At 37.3% G+C, this 18,219-nt stretch overlaps 1 protein-coding gene across 4 annotated transcripts in view; it reads left to right on the top strand.

Annotated features, from left to right (window-relative positions):
- Window positions 1-18,219, top strand: part of PAN3 (poly(A) specific ribonuclease subunit PAN3) — a 130,215-nt gene that overhangs the window by 9,233 nt on the left and 102,763 nt on the right. For all 4 annotated transcript variants that reach the window (XM_029936910.1, XM_029936908.1, XM_029936907.1 and 1 more), the window contains exons 2-4: window positions 11,028-11,149; window positions 12,147-12,213; window positions 14,349-14,419. In XM_029936910.1, coding sequence (XP_029792770.1) covers window positions 11,028-11,149; window positions 12,147-12,213; window positions 14,349-14,419 — 260 coding nt within the window. The remainder of the gene's footprint in view (window positions 1-11,027; window positions 11,150-12,146; window positions 12,214-14,348; window positions 14,420-18,219) is intronic.

The raw sequence follows: 18,219 nt of genomic DNA, 5'->3' as shown, positions 1-18,219 counted from the left end.
ATCATTTTGCAGTAAATCGTTATGTTGTACATCTAAAAGTAATATTTCATGTCAGTTGTAGCTCAGTAAAAAAGCTGCATTTGATACATCATTAGCTGAAATACGATATTTGAAATAGCCATCCATGTCAAAGCTGCCCCAGCAAGATTTTTTCCCAGTGGCTCAGTTATCTAGAGATGGTTTTGTACATCACATCTTTTGCAACTTAATAAGGTAGTATTGTTAATAGTCACTGGGAGATTTCATTTGTATAAAGACTGGTGTTATTGTTTAATAGTCTCTTACTCTTTATCTACATTTTTGATAACAGTTACCTTAGGCTGCTTTCATATTTATATTTATAATTAGGTAGAGCATGACAGAGCTGGAAAAACCAGAAAGGATATTATATATCATTAGATTTAACTTTCTTATTTTGTTCAACTGTTCCTAAACTTATTCTGGCTTTTAACATTGCTCTTCCTGAATCTCACTGTACACTTGATTGAAAGGATGAGACTGCAGGTGAAAAAAACCAAAATGGAACGGGGCCTTTTCAATTCCTTTCAAATAGTGACCTTTTGGGGCACCTGGGTGGCTTGGTTGGTTGAGCGTCTGACTTCGGCTCAGGTCATGATCTCACGGTTCGTGGGTTCAAGCCCTGCATCGGGCTCTGTGCTGACAGCTCAGAGCCTGGAGCCTGCTTCAGATTCTGTATCTCCCTCTCTCTCTGACCCTCCCCTGCTCACACACACTTTCTCTCTCTCAAAAATAAGTAAAACATTTAAAATAAAATAAAGTAGTGACCTTGTATGGTTCCTGGAGCTTATAGCTTTGTCAGCTGTCTCTGAGGAGGAGTCTTGACAAAGAAGGGACCGGGAATTTTCTCCCTGCTTCCAGGCTGGAAAAATGCAGGGATATTTAAAGTAAAAACTTTAGCAAAGTCCTCTGATGCACATTGTAAAAAGACTTAATGTAAACAAATAATATTTTTTGAAAACTTAGATTTTGGCAGACTTTCAACTTAGTATGATTAGTTTTAAAAGTGGAGATTCATTCATTTTATTTACTAGATTAACAAACATTTACTGAGCACTAACTGTGTCAGCTACTGCTTTAGATTCTTGAGGTATATTAGTAACCAAATAACTAAAAGAGTCCTTCCATTGTGGAACTTACATTTTAATGGTGGGTGGGCAGGTTAGTAAACCTAACCCCCCAAATTTTTTAGTTTGTTAAAAGATGACCATTGCTATTAAAAACAAGCAAACCAATCAGCTCCTCAGTTCTCAACAAACCATGGGTTTGGATGATCTTACACTGATACTTTGCACAAGCAGTAAGCTGGTTTTAGAAACACATTTCTGGTTTATCCTGTTGAGAAAACAAAATAAGCGAAGACTTCTGAAACCATTTATTTATTGGCAAAATTTGATTGTGTAGGAAAACAATTACCTTGGGCACAGATCCCAAACTAGAACTGTCTTGTTGGAAGACATTTTTCAGTAAGTAATCAAAGGGACAGTACTAAATATTAAGTAGGTTCACCTGAGAAACTAATTTAATTAGTTGTTTAGTATCCTGTGTATCTTGGAAGGCCTTTGGTATTGTAGAGCTCTTCAGAGTTGAGTGTTTTCCAGTCTTGCTGCACTGCAGTTCCTCTCTGATTCAGGAAACTAGGTAATAATGTTCAAAACAGTATATGGTATATATTCTAGTGTGAAACACTAGGTTCTCAGCTGAGTACTCGTTAAGCCATTTGATCTATCTAAGATTGCTCCTTTGGGAATTATTACTATTGTTATTCTTTTTATTATTTTGGGTCTTGCCATAGGCTTTACTGTGGCTGTCTTGGTGCAAAGGTGTGACAGTTTCCTTAAAGGCCAGTTTGCCAGAAAGATCCTGCAGTTTTTAAAACAACATCGACTTGCTTCTGGAGGTCTGCTGTTACATGCAGCTGGCTGATAGGATATGTGTACTCTGGGCACTGACCAGAGAGTTTAATTATCAAACATTTATGGAATGCTTCTGTCGCCAGATACTCTATCAATATTGGGGAATACAAAGATGCATGGTTCTGGCCATTTATGAATGCATAGTCTAGTAAAGGGTTTTGAAATGTATACATTTTGGCATAGTTTGGTACACTATAGATACAAAATGTATAATAAACTCTGTTCAGGGGTATTTTGGAAGGTCTCATAAAGACAATATTTGAACTATTTCTTGAAAGATGTGTGATGCACACCTGGTAGAAAAGAAAGGCATCCTAGGCAGATGAGGACAAGGACACAGATTTTGAGAGAGAGCACTGTGCATGCTTTTGTCCTGCAGTCAGCCGATGTGGAGAATAGGCTGTATTATGGCCAGTGGTACCAGGTGATGGATTGTGTGGCCACACCGCGAAGGCCCTCATGGGTTGTGCCAAGTGAGAGGGTGAGATCGGTGTCTTGAGAGAAATGCTAACTAAGGACTTGTGTTGGCAAGTGGAAATGACGTACAGGGGGCACATTTGAGAGATTTGCTAAAGCAACCACTTCAAGGGATGGATGAGAGAGAGAAAGGAATTAAATAAGGATAGATACGTTTTTAGCTTAAAAAGTATGTGTCACACATGTCATTGGAGACATTGGTAGGTATGTAAATAGGTAGCTGTAAATGTGAGTCTTAGTTTGTAGGAATGTCAGAGAGGGTAAGCAGTGATTTTCGGAGCCTTTGGCGGGAGATTGTTCTGGTTTCAAATTTCATCCCTGGCACTGCCACCAAAATAGGTAGTGATGGTGCGTACCTTAAAGGACCATTGAGATTGTATGTATAAAACGGCACCTGGCAATGGGTATTATTTTCTGTCTTTCTGTCTGTCTGTACCTCCTATCGGTCAGAACCAGAAACGAATGTTTCAAAGTGAAAGGGTAACAATTCAAGGGGGGAAGGTTGGTCTGGGTAGATGGCTGAGAAGGGAAATTACTTAAACAGCATTCTTAGCTCTTTCTGGAATTACCTCAAATGCATTGTGTTTAATATTGTTTTCTACTTCTATTGAGAATGAATATAAAAAATGTTGCTAGGTATATATTTTTTTACCTGTATTGAAGATGTATGATGATCAGTGCTGTGTATATAAAAATCTTTATAAAAATTTCTCTAAAGAGCTTAGTACTAGAATGTTTATGTTCTAAAATGATATTTGTTACTTTACGAGGTTTTTTTTAACTTTCTTTTTTGATCTTGGCTACTTAGAAACTTCTCAGCTTAATGTTCAGCTGAGATACTTTTCCTTAGATTATGTTTATTGGCCTAATAATCCCCCATTTAACCTTTTATTTTTATTAAATGGCTTTATTTATATGAGTGGTTAAATAACAAATTTATTATTCTGGAGCCTAGAAGTCTGAGATGAAGTTGTTGGCTGGCTTGCTTTCTTCTAAGGGTTGTAAGAAATGATCTGTTCCACGCCTCTCACAAAGCTTCTGGTGGTTTGCCTGCAGTCTTTAGCATCCCTTGGCTCTTAGAATCATCACCTTGATCTCTCTTTTCATTTTCACAAGACATTCTTCCTGTGTATCTGTGTCCAGGTTTCCCTTTTTTTAAAGTCATAGTCATATTGGATTAGGACTCCCCTGGACAGCGATCTTTTTTTTTTTAAGCCACATTTAAAAAATGTTTATTATTATTTTTTAAAGTTTATTTATTGAAAGAGAGAGAGAAAGACAGAAAACCAACAGGGGAGGGGCAGAGAGAGGGGGAGACAGAGGATTGGAAGCAGGATCTGTGCTGACAGCCAAGAACTAGACAGTGGAGATCAAACTCCCGAACCGTGAGATCATGACCTGAACCAAGTCTGACCTCATGCTTAACTGACTGAGCCACCCAGGTCCCCCTAAAAATGTTTACTTATTTTGACACAGAGAGAGAACACAAGCAGGGGAGAGGCAAAAAGGGAGACCAAGGATCCAAAGTGGGGTTCTGGGCTGACAGTAGTGAGCCCAATGTGGGTGTCGAATTCGTGCACCATGAGATCATGTACCTGAGCTGAAGTCGGATGCTCAACCGACTGGGCCACCCAGGTGCCCCGAACAGTGACCTCATCTTAATTATATCTTCAGTGATTCTATACTGAAATTAAGATCACATTCTGAGATACTGAGGTTAGAATGTTAACATGAATTTTGGGGAGGACACAGCTCAACTTGTTGAGTGGGTAAAAATGAGATAATATACATAAATTACATTTGACTAGTGACTCATGCTGTGTGCTAAGGTCTTGCTTCTCTGGTTATCACCCATGTTGGTTAATGATACTTCAGAGCTGGGTGGAGAATCTCAAATGTGGAATTGATCTCTTTATGGGTGTGCACGGAAACTTTGCCAGGACTGGAGTTTGTAGGCATTAACTACTGTTTTTTGTCAGACTTCCCATGGACTTTTTCTTAGTTTGTGAGCTTTTGAGGGAAGTCCAGTTCTTCAAATAGACCAAGATATTTTGCCCAGCCACCTGCTTTGGATTGAAGTCTTTCCTCCTCCCCCTTCTCCCCCCTTCCCCCTCCCCCTCCTCCTCCTTCTTCTATGTTTATTTGAGAGAGAGAAAGAGAAAGGGAGGGGCAGAGAGAGAGGGAGACACAGAATCTCAAGCAGGCTCCAGGCTCTGAGCTCTTGCACTGAACCTGATGTGGGGTTCAAACCCACGAACTAAAGATCATGACCTGGGTTGAAGTTAGACGCTTAATCGACTGAGCCACCCACGTGTTCTGAGGATTTGAGTCTTTTCTTTTAGACAGTTCCTATGGGTTTTGTACCATGTCTAAAATGTTCCAAGCTACCTTTTCATTGTTTATATTAAAATTAAACTACCTGAAATATTTCCCTTAATGAATTCTATACAAAGAACATGTTAGTTTTTCAACAGAGAAAGCAAGGTAACTTTTACAAGTAAATTTATATATGGATACAAATGATAACCACAAAAAGTAACCGTTAGGCACATAATATCACCCAGGGATGCCAGTGTACTGAATTATTCCCACAGCAGCCTTGTGAAGTAGATGTTACAGTTCTGTAACAGGGGAGGAAACTGAGACTTCGATTAAAGGCACTGTGAAGGAGGCGGGGGTGTCTGGCTGGCTCAGTTGGTAGAGCATGTAACTTTGTTGTTTAAAGTTGTTATTAATATTTTTTTCATGTTTCTTTTTGAGAGAGAGAGTGCACGCCCAAGGCTGGAAGGGGTAGAAAGAGGGAGACCCAGAATCTGAAGCAGCTCCAGGCTTTGAGCTGTCAGCACAGAGCCCAACATGGGGCTTGAACCTGTGAACTAGGAGATCATGACCTGAGTTGAACTCAGACACTTAACCCCCTGAGCCACCCAAGGAGCCCTGATAGAGCATGTAACTCTTGATTTCAGGGTCTTGAGTTCAAGCCCCACTTGGGCATGGAACCTACTTCAGATCAAACTGTTAAAGGGCAGTAGTTGGCAACCGGCTGAAGAAGATGTCATGGGCAGTTGTGTTTGCACAAAAGGTTGGTGTGCGTGTCTGCTGAGTACGCGGAGGAGCCCCATTTTCTGGTCCTGCGTCCGCCATACCATTGTCCAGGGCCTGTGAGTCTTAATGTCCTGATCAGGAAAACTGGAGGCTAGAATACCATTTGTATGGGGTGTTGTACGAAGGTTGCATGTGAAACGCATTCTGTAGCGCATCTTTATCAATTTTTAAAATTACCTATTCAGAAAGGGTTTAATTGTAAATGTTCATAAAAATATGAACATTTAGGGAATACCAAAAAATATATAAGCAGTTCCAAATCTCAGTTAACAGATAGTTTAGATGGGTAGATGGAACAGAAACATGTAAGGATTTAAAGGTTTAAATAGTTGAAGATAGCAATAAAGGTCAATGTTTATATTTTATATATGTATATAAAAATGTATATATAGTCAAATAGTATAAATGGTATCTGAAGAGGTAGAGGTTTTAACAGCTTAGTATAACTCAGCAATGCATTCTAGGGACAGAAGAGGAAAAAACATTTATGATTATCCCTTGAGACAGGACGTTAGGCACTTGGCTTAGGTGGTTTCATGTGAGTCTTACCACAGGCCTGTGAGTGAGATGCTATTGCCTTCTTTTCCAGATGAAGAAATGAAACTTAGAGGATTATTTGCTCAAGGTCATAGAGCTAGTGAATAGTAAAGGTAGGATTAGAATCCAGAGGCTCTAATTCCAAGTATTTTTTCCCTTTTCATCATATATCTGGGTCTTGAGGAATGTAGAGCTAAGGTTGTGTGTGTATGTAGGAATTGATGGTACTTCATATTATAAAGTGTAGACTTTCAAAATATAGTTTGACTGGAGGAGGCAGTTCAATAATGTTATGATTAATGTATAGATTTTTTATAGTAGATGTGTGTATTTATATGTGTATATATATATATATTTATTTTTATTAACACTATAATCGTTGGTCTTTTGAAAATATCTGTGTAGGGGCACCTGGGTGGCTCAGTCGGTTAAGCGTCCGACTTCGGCCCAGGTCATGATCTTATGGTTGGTGGGTTTGAGCCCCATGTCGGACGCTGTGCTGACAGCTAGCTCAGAGCCTGGAGCCTGTCTTCGGATTCTGTATCTCCCTCTCTCTCTGACCTTCCCTTGCTCGCTCGCTCGCTCTCTCTCTCTCTCTCTCTCTCTCTCTCTCTCTCTCAACACACACACACACACACACACACACACACACACACACACAATCTCTCTCTCTCTCAAAAATAAACAAAACATTAAAAAAAATCTGTGTATTCATTATTTGCCCTGATGGATACCCAGTTTTTAATTTTTCACTGTTTTAAATCTTTTAGAGAGACAGAGCATGATTGGGGAAGTGGCAGAGGGAGAGGGAGAGAGAATCCCAAGCAAGCTCCTCCACGCTCCATGTGGAGCTGGACGCAAGGCTTGTTCTCACAACCCTGGGATCATGACCTGAGCCAAAATCAAGAGTTGGTCGCTCAACTCTTGTTTTAAGTTCATTTATTGAATACTTTTTTCTCCACTGATTAAAAAAAATAGCTTTTATTGAAATATATTTGCAGGGTAGATGGTATGATTTTTGCTTTGGCATAATTTACATTTTTGAAGTATTTTGCCCTAGACTTTGTGACTAGTAAGTGGCAAAACTGAGACTCAAACCTAGCACCTTTGGGAAATGATAGATTGAGAACATATTGTTGAGGGCTTTTTAATGTTAGACCGAGAAGTTTGGATGTCATCACCTAGCGTAAGCATTACCAGCTTCTTGTCTGGCGTGTCTTGTTTGGGATAGGAAAACTGCTCAGTGTTGTCACAGGGTCACTCTTTGTAGAATGTGTTCTGTGGAACTCTAGGCCCTAGAGACAGGGTTCCCTAGTCAAGTACATTTGGGAAGGATATCTCTTTTCTGAATTGCCACAGTTCACGTTGTGGACCCAATGCTCTGAGAAGGTGTGCGGTGAAGAATGGGTTTACTTTGTTTTTTTCAGCATTTTCCAAATTTACTTGACTTCAGAATTCCCTTTGGGTAACATTGATTTATTGTGATGTTTTTGGAAAGTTAAACCCATTTCACCAAGAGAGGACACCACTGAAGGTGAAGGAGAACATTTATTTAGTTAAGCTGTGAGGATGGTTTTCTTTTTTTAAGTGGGTTATCATCATATACTTTTATATGTTGATCATGGCAGGGTTACTGCTGACAGATGTAGGAGTTCAGATTCTTTAGGTACTGTAAGATCTTTTGGTTCAAAGTTTGAATGTCTTAACATCAAGACCTTGAAGTCTGAAAACTGCAGGCTTGAGGGGCACCTGGGTGGCTCAGGCCATTAAGTGACCCACTCTTGCTTTCAGCTCAGGTCATGATCTCGCTCACTGCACGGAGCCTGCTTCGGATCTTCTGTCTCCCCCTTTCTGGCTGTCTTCCATTCGTGTCCCATTCATGTTCTCTTTCCCTCTGTCTGTCTGTCTCTGTCTCAAAAATAAATAAACGTTAAAAAGTAAAAAGAAATAAAACTGCAGGCTTGAAATTTCATCTTTTGATTTATAATTCCCTTTCTCAAAAACTGGAAGGCAGTTTCATGCAGTTGAGAGATTGTTATTGCATCCTTGTTCTGTCACTTACTAGCTTTGTGACTTTGGACAAGCTTTTTCATCTCCCTGAATCAGTTTGCTTAGCTGCAAAATAAAAGTAGTATCAACCTGGCCACAATTGTCATTCATACTTGCAGTTCACATCTACCCAGTGATTGTTTATTCTGTACAGATAACGGAGATGACTGTAGAGCTTTCATAGAAACAGTAGGCCTTACTTCCAGTGTATTGGAAATTATTATACCATAGAGATGGTATCCGTGGACTGCAAAAATAAGGGATTGAAGGAGTGAAAAATACTTAATTATCTAGTCTTGGTAATTAAAGTCTCCAGCATGTCTTATATGTAATTTAAAAAGTACTCCACGTGCCTTTTCTCCTTGTGCATCCCATGAAGCATGTAGGATATGTGTTCTTAGTAACTTTAAAAAGTTAGTACCTTCATGGTCTATATAGAATAATGTATGATAGGTTAGTAATTTCCATAACTACTCTTGAAGTATGAAATGCCATTCTCTTCCTTCCAAAACAGGAAAAGTTAAGTGTTAAGTATATGTATGGAATTTTTTCTCACGGCTTTTTGGAGATATTGACATGTAACATTTATAAGTTTAAGGTGTACAACTTGATGTGATACAAATATATATTGCAAAATGATTGTCACGTAAGGTTAGTCAACACCTTCATTTCTTTACATAATTCACTTCTTTTTGTGTGGTAATAACTTTAAAAATTTTTTTTAAACGTTTGTTTATTTTTGAGAGAGACAGACACAGAGTGTGAGTGGCGGAGGATCAGAGAGAGGAGACACAGAATCTGAAGCAGGCCCCAGGCTCTGAGCTGTCAGCACAGAGCCCAACGTGGGGCTCAAATGCATGAGCTGTGAGATCATGAAGTGAGCTGAAGTCAGCTGCTTAACCGACGGAGCCACCCAGGCTCTCCTATTTCCAGTCCCTGGCAACCACTGTACTACTCTATTTTTTTGGGTTTGGCCTTTTTATTTATTTAAAATTTATCTGTCTACCTCTTTAGAGAGAGTGAGCATGCACAGGGATTTATCTCTCTGTCTCTTTAGAGAGAGAGGGGGAGAGAGAGACAGAGACAGAGACAGACAGAGAGAGAGAAAGAGAGAAGGAGGGAGGGGGAGAGAGACTCCCAGGAAGCCTCTATGCGGTGTCAGCTTGGTTTTATGAACCATGAGATCATCCTGAGCTGAAATCAAAAGTCAGATGCTTACCTCAGCCACACAGGTGCCTCAATTTTGGGTCTTTTAGATTCCATACTGTGTTTGTCTTTCTCTGACTTATTTCACCTAGCGTGATGCCCTCTGGGTTCATCCATGATGTCACAAATGGCAGGGTTTCCTTTTATATGGCTGAGTAATAGTCCATTGTGTATGTATGTGTGTAAATATGTATATATCATATTTTATGCGTATGTGTAGATATATATATATCTCCCATTTTGTTAGCCATTCATCTGTCAGCAGATACCTAGGTTGTTTCCATTTGGCTATTAGGAATAATGCTGCAGTGAACATGGGGGTGCAGGTATTTCTTCAGGATAGAGATTCCATTTCCTGCGGCTGTATCAGTAGTTCTGCCTTATCTGCAGGGATTACAGTTCAAGACCCTCAGAGGATGTTTGAAACTGCAGATAGGTAGAACTTTATATATATACTGTTTTTCCCTAGGAATACATTTTTCATTTTCCTAGTGGACATTTGAGAAATAGTCTTAAAAATGGAGAAGAAAAATGATCTCAGGTTGCTTTCCAAGGAATCTCTATGTGTCAGTCTGTTTGGGATGCTCTGATAAAATACTTCAGATTGGATGTCTTAAACACCAGAAATTTATTTTTCACAGTTCTGAGACTGGGAAGTCCAAGATCATAGCACTGGCAGATTTTATGTGGTGGTTGGCTAGGACCCACTTCCTGCTTCATAAATGGGTGCCTTCTTGATGTGTCCTAAGATAGTGGGAGGGACTAGGGATCTTTAGGGATTTCTTACAAAAAAGAACGTTAATCTTATTCTTGAGGCCTCCACTCCCATGACCTGTGCATCTCCCAAAGGCCCTACCTCCTAATACCATTATCTTTGGGGGTTAAGATTTCAGCATGTGAATTTTGCAGGTGTACACACATTCGGATCATAACACTTTACATCCAACTATCAGCATTTTTTTTTAGTTTTTTTCTTAGTTGGGGGGTGGGAGTGGCTTCCGTGGTTCTCAGAGGCTGTGCCCAGAAGAGGACAATCCTACTTGGAGCTTAGCTGATTTGTAAAGCATGTGACGTTGTACTGAACTAGCAGCTTAGAAAATAACAGCATTCCAAGTTATTACCGGTAGGTAGCATCTAAAACATATTGTCCATTACTTTGTTGGTGTATGATGAGTTGTCCTACTACTTACAGTCGTTTTGTATTAACCTATCCTAAAATCATCAGCTTGTCTGTATTCCTGAACTCTGTCCCATGTCTACATCTGCAGAGTTGTTTTTACTGAATAATGTGTTAATGTGAGACTTCTGGTCTGTTTCATAAGATGTGTTAAGAGAAACACTCCTGAGAAAAAGCTGCTTCTCTTATGAAGATTCAATTACAGTCTTATATTCTACTGTCTTCTTGAAAAGTTAAAGAAAACTTGAGAAAATGAAATGCAAGTGTGGTTTGTTTCTTCAAGTTATGTTTGGTGGTGTTTATTTACTAATAGAAAATAAATTACTATCTCTGGGGGAAAACAATCAGTCAACTTGAGCATTGTTTAACAGATTTTTAGAGCTGAGCCAACTGTATTTGGTCCTGCCTTCTGTTATGAACAGATAAATAAAAATAAGTGTGACAGAGACTTGAGACTTTAAAATATATTAGACACACAGAAATTACATCAGTATTTTGTACTTTCAAATAATTAAAACACTTGAATTTTCCTTATCTTTCAGTTCCTGGAATAGATGGAGGTGCTTTAACTGATACAAGTCTCACAGATTCCTATTTCAGCACCAGCTTTATTGGAGTCAATGGATTTGGAAGCCCGGTGGAAACAAAGTATCCCTTGATGCAGGTATCCTTAGTCTGATGTCCATGGCACTAAACAGTGATGTTTAGTCCAGTGTCAGGGGATGTCTAGACTCTTCATTTATTCCTGAACTTGTTGAGTACAAGGTAAGGTTTTAGGAGCGAATGAGGTACGTGTGATACGGTTGGAGTCCAGGTGAGCTTTCAGGGGTAGGATGGGCTGGGAGCACAGTGGAGTGTGTAGAGGACAGATGGAAAGAGCCTTATTTTCACCCCTGTCTGTGTGATGTGGGTATGGAGGTAAGGCCTTTCTGGGTTCAGAGACTGTAGAGGGGATGAAGTGTAGGAAAGCAAGGAACATGTTTAGAGAACAGAGAATATCCTAATTTTATAGAATCTGTAAGGTGTATGAAGGGTAATACACCCAGGAGAGGATATTAGAAAGTACTTGTTGATTTTTACAAACTCTCAGATGGATATTGGATATTATATATTATAGACAAGGAGATTTAATAGATATGTGTGTTGTCCAAGCTAATAATATGGAAGTGCAGGGGCGCCTGGGTGGCTCAGTAGGTTAAGTGTCCGGCTTCGGCTCAGGTCATGATCTCACGGTTGGTTCGTGGGTTCGAGCCCCGCGTCTGGCTCTGTGCTGACAGCTAGCTCAGAGCCTGGAGCCTGATTCAGATACTGTGTCTCCCTCTCTTTCTGATCTTCCCCTGCTTGCGCCATCTCTCTCTGTCTCTCAAAAATAAATAAAAAACTTAAAAAAACAATTTAAAAAAAATATGGAAGTGCAGTTCAAAATAGGTATGCAACTTTGGTTTTAAATATCTGGCCCGTGAGCAAAATTTTCACTTGATGTGTTCCAGAGAGTATTTGGAAATTTTTGCATGAATTGTAATCCATGTAGCAACATTCTAGTCAGATTAGAGTGTCAGTCACGTGAGAAGTGGATTGGAGGGAAAGAATTAAAGAGAGTTAGTCAAATTGGATGACTATTCTCCATTAGTGATATAACGTGTATCTATTTTGTTTTTCAGAGAATGACTAATAGTAGCAGCTCCCCAAGCCTTCTTAATGACAGTGCCAAGCCATATGCAGGCCATGGTAAGACTCGATCCCTTTTGTATATTTATACACGTACATACGTACGTACATGCATATGTATATATTTCTGATTTTAAAACAGTGAGTTCATTGTAGAATTCTTGAAGTCTTGAAAATTATGAATATGTATAAAGGAAGAGAATAAGAATGATCTAGAGAGATAACTATTATTTGTATTTCATATAATTCTAAATAATAGTTGTGTCTGAGTCTGAAAATATATGTACATATATCCATACACAATACTTTATACTTAGCTAAGTATATTCATTATAATACTTAAGATTGTATTAGATTTACTTTAAAATTATGAGTGTTTTTTTTGTTTTTTAATTTTTTTTATGTTTCTATTTATTTTTGTGAGGGGGAGAGAAACAGACAGACAGAGCCTCAGTGGGGGAGGGGCAGAGGAGAAAGAGACCAGAATCTGAAGCAGGCTCCAGGCTCTGAGCTGTCAGCACGGAGCCTGTGGGGCTTGAACTCATCAGCTGTGAGATCATGACCTGAGCTGAAGTCAGATGCCCAACTGACTGAGCCACCAAGGCACCACTAAAATGATGAGTGTTTCTTGATCAAAATAAATCATCATTTTCATCATTTACTAAATTAAAAAAAAAAAAAAAGTATTCTAATAAGTGGACTATGTGTATGAATCTGTGTTTATATTTTATATTTTTGGAAACATTCTTAGATATGCAATGACTGTTTCCAAGATCTTGGTCATTTTTAAGGCTTTTGATATGGAATTTCCAAGTATCTTTTTGTATTCTATTTTAAAAACGAATGTTCAAGAATAGTTTCTTAAAAATATGTAACAATTGAGTGTTAATACTCTGCATCAATTAAATGTTGACAGTTCTCATTAATGGTGAGAATAGGAATTTTCATGTTGAATTTTTCCTGAGATAGACATTTTATGCTGTGTGTGTATGTGTTGTGTGTATCAAATTTCTATCCCTATTTAGATATTTCAACCTTTTTTTCTGTAGAAAAAAATCAGTATTTTAATAGTGGATAAAATTTTTAGAAACTATTTTGTGGCATAATAATATTTTTAGCATTCCCATGGAGTTTATATGCTGACTTAAATATTTTCAAAAGTAAAATAAAGGATGAATAATGTCACCTATTTTTAGGTGCCCCGAATGTATAAATTACACGAATATATTTTATTAGCTTTTTCATTGCATGTATTAAGTTGTTAATTCTAATGAGAGACTAGACTATGAAAATTTAGGCAGATGTAGCTGGAGAAAGTAAGCAGCAGTCTGTACTATATTATGAAGAGATTTAAAGCTTTTCTAAATGAGAACATTTCCTATAGTTTTTAGAATTTCATAGATAATTTAATGAGAAACATAATATTACTGGAGCTCAGAATTGAAGATAAAGTATTTCTATGTGTATCGTGTATACCTTTTCAGAAACTCTTCTGATTTATTAAGTGAAAAACAATTTAGAGATACACTTTTTTTCTGTAACTTCTGGACATAGAGTAATAGAACTTTGAAACTATAAAATCTCTGAGTTTTTTGTTTGTGTTTTGAAACATTTAATATTTCCATCTTAAAAAACTTAATTTACTTCTGTTTTTAGTAAGAGTATAAAATATCTGGTGATAAACTTAAAACGATGGAATATTCTATAGATGGTTTTAAGGCCTTGTCTAAGTGTTAAAAATCTAAACCCAGTCATTCAGAGTATGGCTTTCTATCGTCACCTCACTGCTCCTTGTAATTTTTCTCGTGGTTTGGTTTCAAGTACACAAACATTTACTACAGATAGACTTACTTCTTTCATAAATACATTCCTAATAACAAGGTCAAGAGCCATCTATTTTTTTTTTTTTCTTTTGGTTCTAAGCAAACAAGTGTACCCTAATCCATATAGCCTCTGATTAAAGTATTAGCTAATACTTTAATTGGCTAAATATTGGCTGAAAGACATACTCTCTAATTTGTGTTTCATTTACTTAGAAAATATTTGAACATCCACTGTATATGAGGCCTTGAGTTTAACTATTATTGTGGTGTATGATTTTTATTACTGTTGAAAGCATTATCAAGTTAAACATTTATTAGATATATGGGTTGCTTGAGTTGTCTGTGTGGAAACTTATGTAACTTACCTTCCAGATCCTCTAACTTCACCTGCTTCATCCTTGTTTAATGACTTTGGTGCCCTCAACATCTCTCAGAGAAGAAAGGTAGGTGAAATTGAAACTTCTGTGAGACTAAATGGAATATAGAAGTGATATTGGGGATCATCACCTATACAATGGTCAATATTCTCTTAAGTTGGGGAGGGGCTTTTAATGGACTGTGATATTTTTCTTACTTTTGCTTGCCCCCCCCTTTTTGGTATATATTTCATATATGTAGAATTTTATTTATCTTTGTGTATGAAATAGAGATTTTATGTGAAGGAATGATCTTTCTCATTTTTTCTTGTTATCTTTACCTTAATGTAGTCTATTTTTAAGAAATCATCTAATTTAATGTGTAGTTGCTGTTCATGTGACCCATTATAGGCACATTAATCATGTTGTAACTTTATTTCCTAACTGCTTTATCTAAATTTCAAAGATTTCTCCCATAATTTAAATCCATTATGAGGCAAACTTAAAACTCCATACTTTTTCATAATTGGTTCAACTGTTTAAAAACAGTTTAGAATCTCTTATATTAGAAATTTAACTTTATTTTACTTGGAATTGAGGTTGATAGGTCATGCCTAAGAGTTTGAAGTACTTATAAGGGACGAGTTCTATGACAAATAGAAATGAGATTTTATTACAGTTTGATGCCTTTGAGTCTTTTGGAGAATCATTATGTTAATAATAATCTAGAGAAGGTGTTAGTTTTGGTTGGGATCACTAGAAGCTAAGATGTTCATGAGGTTGTAAATCTTGGTGTAAATTACTATAGTGTTGTAACTAATTCAGTTTCCTAGGTAATGGAAGAAAAGAAAGAATATTATATTTGGGAAACTGATGTAAGTTTAAGATGGTTTTCGGAAGTATCTGATCAGAGGGTGATATAAAATGAGATTCAAGAAGACTAGATATTCTCAAGAATTATGGGGTCAGGTATAAATGACACTTAATACTTTATGTACCTAGTATTATCTCCATTTTGGAGCATAGATAAGAACAAGGAGGTAATTAATTATGAAATACTTTTAATGATAAACTAAAATATGGGGGTTTAATTTTATAAAGTTCCTTATGTGCTTAAAAGAGCACATTTACTCTTGCTTTACATACTATTCTCATAAATTGGAGTGTGTAGTTTCTGAATCCATTTAGTAGGAGCAGAATAGAATTGAACATAGGTTGACTAATTGACAGTAGTGAGAAGTGACAGTAGACAAAGCCTGTCAAGATGGAAGGAAATGGTAAAATGCTGAAAAGCAGGTAAAAGCTAGAAATCAAATTATCTGGAGCTTTTTAGTATTAAGAAAAATAAAAAGCCTTTCAGTAGTCTTAGGAGTCCCCTTAATGGCTTTTTCATATCTTTAATAATCAGTTAACTGTGGTAAGTAGCATTCCTGATGTATGAGTAGAAAGTAAAACTAGAACGGCAAATAAACACTTGAAGTATTCCTAATATGAGGGTTTAGTACCTTATAGTTGAAATATATGATTTAGAGCTACTGATACTCATTTTTGAGAAAATAGTAAAAATCCCTGGAATTTGGAAAAAGGAGGATACAGTGTCCATTCTTTTAAAATTCATTTTATTAAAGGAAAGTAGTAAAAGGAAATGTTCTTACCTGTTTGATCTCAGTATTTGAATAGGAGCAGATTAATAGGTGACATGAGCACTGTGCTGCAACTTTTGAGGTCCTGCATCTCCAGTTTTGTGACCCTCAGCCAGCTTCCTAGGCTATGATCTTTACATCCGTGAAATGACAAACGTGCCCTGGATAATTACCGTGGTGTCTTTCATCCTTAAAACTCACTGTCTCTCTAAACTGAAAGGACCTACAGGTTAGTCTCTACTTAGAAATCCACCATTCACATAGTCCATCTTTGAAGGACCATCTTTTCTTTCCATTTACGTTTAAAATAGTACGTAGGGCATAAAGAGACTTTTTTCCCCAGTAGTGGACTATATAGTTAGGAAACTGTGTTGGTATAGGTTGCATATATTTTTAAATTGTTAATGGTTGAATTGAGAAGGTTTAAAATGTCTTTGTGTTAGAAAAACTCTTAGCATAAGTGTATTGTATGCTACACGTTGTGAATTGAGGTCATATGTGGACTATTTTTTTTTGTCGTAGTAATTCTTAGTGTCTGCTTAATGATGCAGTTTTAGTGGAAATAACTCAAATTTATGTGAATATAATTCTAAGTTGATCTAAGCAGGCTATGATGATTACTCAGAGACCTTTTATTTCATAATGGTATTGGAGAGAATAGTAGTTAGGCCTTATGTACTACTTACTGTTTTCATAGCTAAATTATTTTCTGGAAATCTTAGGCCAATCCCTAGTCCACGTATGCTGCTTTTCAAAAAGCCTGGGGAGTATGAGCATATTCGGGGTCAGGTCAGATAATCGTTTTTTACTGTAAGCAGACTTACTGTGTGTTCTGTAGAAAATTTAAAAAGAATGGATTGATATTTATACTGCTTTTCTCAAATCTAAGGCAGTACATGAACCTACTTACAGCATATTAATTAGTGCCAATTTAAATGTCTGATGATTGCTAAATAGCAGAGAATTCTCTGGATGTAGAAGTGTTTATGGAGAAAAGATGTCCTGAGTTGTGGTGTTTGAAGGTGAGGAATATGGAAAGACTCTTAATCAGAAGAATAGACGTATAGAGTTAGGATCTTAGGTAAATTTTCAAATCCTCCTTATCATAGACATGCTACGAGACTATGACTGAGGGCCTTGTATCTGTAGGTACTGGATGAAGTAAAATGTGGGACGTGGAAACGGCATAAACAGGTTCATTGCCATTTGTGTGGGTTTTATTATTGTTAGGCATGTGAAAGACTTCCTCAAGAGTTGTATACCTAGAATATATGCATTGGGGCACTGCTGCTCATGCCAGGGACCAGCGCTGGTCCGTGAAGTGTTTGGTATTATCTGTAGGGACTTAAGTTAAAATCTTGAAAATAAATTTTAGAAATTTCTGCAATAATTTCTGCAGTAATACTGCGACATCGAAATATGTGCTCATTTTTCTAGTAATTCACTTTTACTTTATAAAGTATACCACCATGATACAGAGGAAATTACTAAAAATGATCTTTCACAACTGATGTTTGAGAAGCACTGATTTTTTTCTACATTAGACATATATAATATTATAGATAGGGAAAGTAACCATTGTTTGAAATTGTGTATAATTATTGTTGGCCTAGAGTGGTGGTGCAAGAAATTGAACTGTAGCTGTGTATTCTGTGGGAGAGGTACGGTAAGCCCCCCCCAAAACACGAGAGGAATTGTGTTGAAAATGGGAGTTGATGTATTCAAGATTAATACACAAGGAAACCTTAACAACAAGATCCATCAGGCTGCAAACTGGCCTAGCAGAAAAAGGCATGAGAGTCACTGTGAATCACAAGTGTGATGTAGAGAGTTGCACAGTTTGGAGTAAGAATCCTTTGGGAAGAAAATATCTTTATAATAGAGTCATATGTTGAAATACAGGTATACAGTAGTGAAGTGAAGCAGCACTATGACGTCTTGCTAGGTATTCTTGCTAAGCTGCGGGTTTTTATTCAGGGCGACCACTGATGATTGAGACAAATCCTAAGCAGAGTGAGAAGCTTCAAAATTTGTATTTGGCATAATTGGCTTTCCCTTGTTAATACTTTCTTAGCCTTTCTTTGCCCTCATGTTTTAGTCGCTAGAGTCCCCTCTCCCCCACAGCCAAAAAGGCTCTGGTGTCTGTCATTTATACTTCTTGTTTTAGTTGTACTTTATGGTGTTGTTTCAGTCAATAGGCAGTTTTACCTGGGCATTTGCATTTTATTTCTAGCAATAGATTTT

This window comes from Suricata suricatta, chromosome 4 (assembly GCF_006229205.1).
Source record: "Suricata suricatta isolate VVHF042 chromosome 4, meerkat_22Aug2017_6uvM2_HiC, whole genome shotgun sequence".
NCBI classification, from domain to species: Eukaryota; Metazoa; Chordata; class Mammalia; order Carnivora; family Herpestidae; genus Suricata; species Suricata suricatta.
The sequence above is the reverse complement of the archived record's forward strand: the minus strand, read 5'-3'. Positions and strand labels throughout refer to the sequence as shown.